At 42.9% G+C, this 672-nt stretch overlaps 1 protein-coding gene across 1 annotated transcript in view; it reads right to left on the minus strand.

Annotated features, from left to right (window-relative positions):
* The window catches only part of LOC107489397 (zinc-finger homeodomain protein 10-like), a 1,466-nt gene extending 1,068 nt beyond the window's left edge, over positions 1 to 398 (minus strand). The window contains exon 1 of the mRNA XM_052261723.1: positions 8 to 398. Coding sequence (XP_052117683.1) covers positions 8 to 178 — 171 coding nt within the window. The 5' untranslated portion in view covers positions 179 to 398. The remainder of the gene's footprint in view (positions 1 to 7) is intronic.
* Positions 399 to 672: the final 274 nt, after the last annotated feature.

Below are 672 nucleotides of genomic sequence, written 5' to 3' on the forward strand. Positions count from 1 at the left end.
GGGATTCTGGGTCGCGGCGGTGGAAGTTGCGGTGGCAGCCACATGCGGCGCAAGTGAGGGAGCGTGGCTCAGAGGGGTTGGAGGAGGAGGAGGGCATGAACTCGCCGCAGCCGTCGAGGGCGTGGCCGCCGATGGTGGCTGCATGGTTCTTGAGGCACTCCTTGTAGGAAATTACCATGGAGAGTGGTGGTGCGGCCGCAATAGCGGTGGTCGGGAGCGGGTGGTGGCGTTTGAGGGAACCGTTCGTTGTTGGTTGTGGTGGGGTTTGTGTTTGTTGTGAGTTTGTGTGTTCTATGGTTTGGGTTTGGGTGTGGGTGGTGTTGCATCAATTGGGGTCAAGTCCATTGTTTACTGTCTGTCTTTTTAGAGGGAATGGGATTAAGGAGTTTTCACAAAGATTAAAGCATTCTTTAAGAGGGATGGGTGGATGTATTGTGGGGGCTCAAACAAGAAACTATGCTATTGCTCAATGATAAGACATTAAAATCAGTTATTAAAATTAATTATTAGTATAAAATATATATTAAAAATAAATTAAACTACACATGTATCTATATAAAAATATATATTGACTAATTTTAGTATATAAATAGTATTTTTGTTCTTAACTAGACATCTTACTTAGATTGGAAATGTATTATTAACGTTAAAAACTGAAGGGAAAAAAATGAA

Source organism: Arachis duranensis, chromosome 5, assembly GCF_000817695.3.
Source record: "Arachis duranensis cultivar V14167 chromosome 5, aradu.V14167.gnm2.J7QH, whole genome shotgun sequence".
Classification (NCBI taxonomy): domain Eukaryota; kingdom Viridiplantae; phylum Streptophyta; class Magnoliopsida; order Fabales; family Fabaceae; genus Arachis; species Arachis duranensis.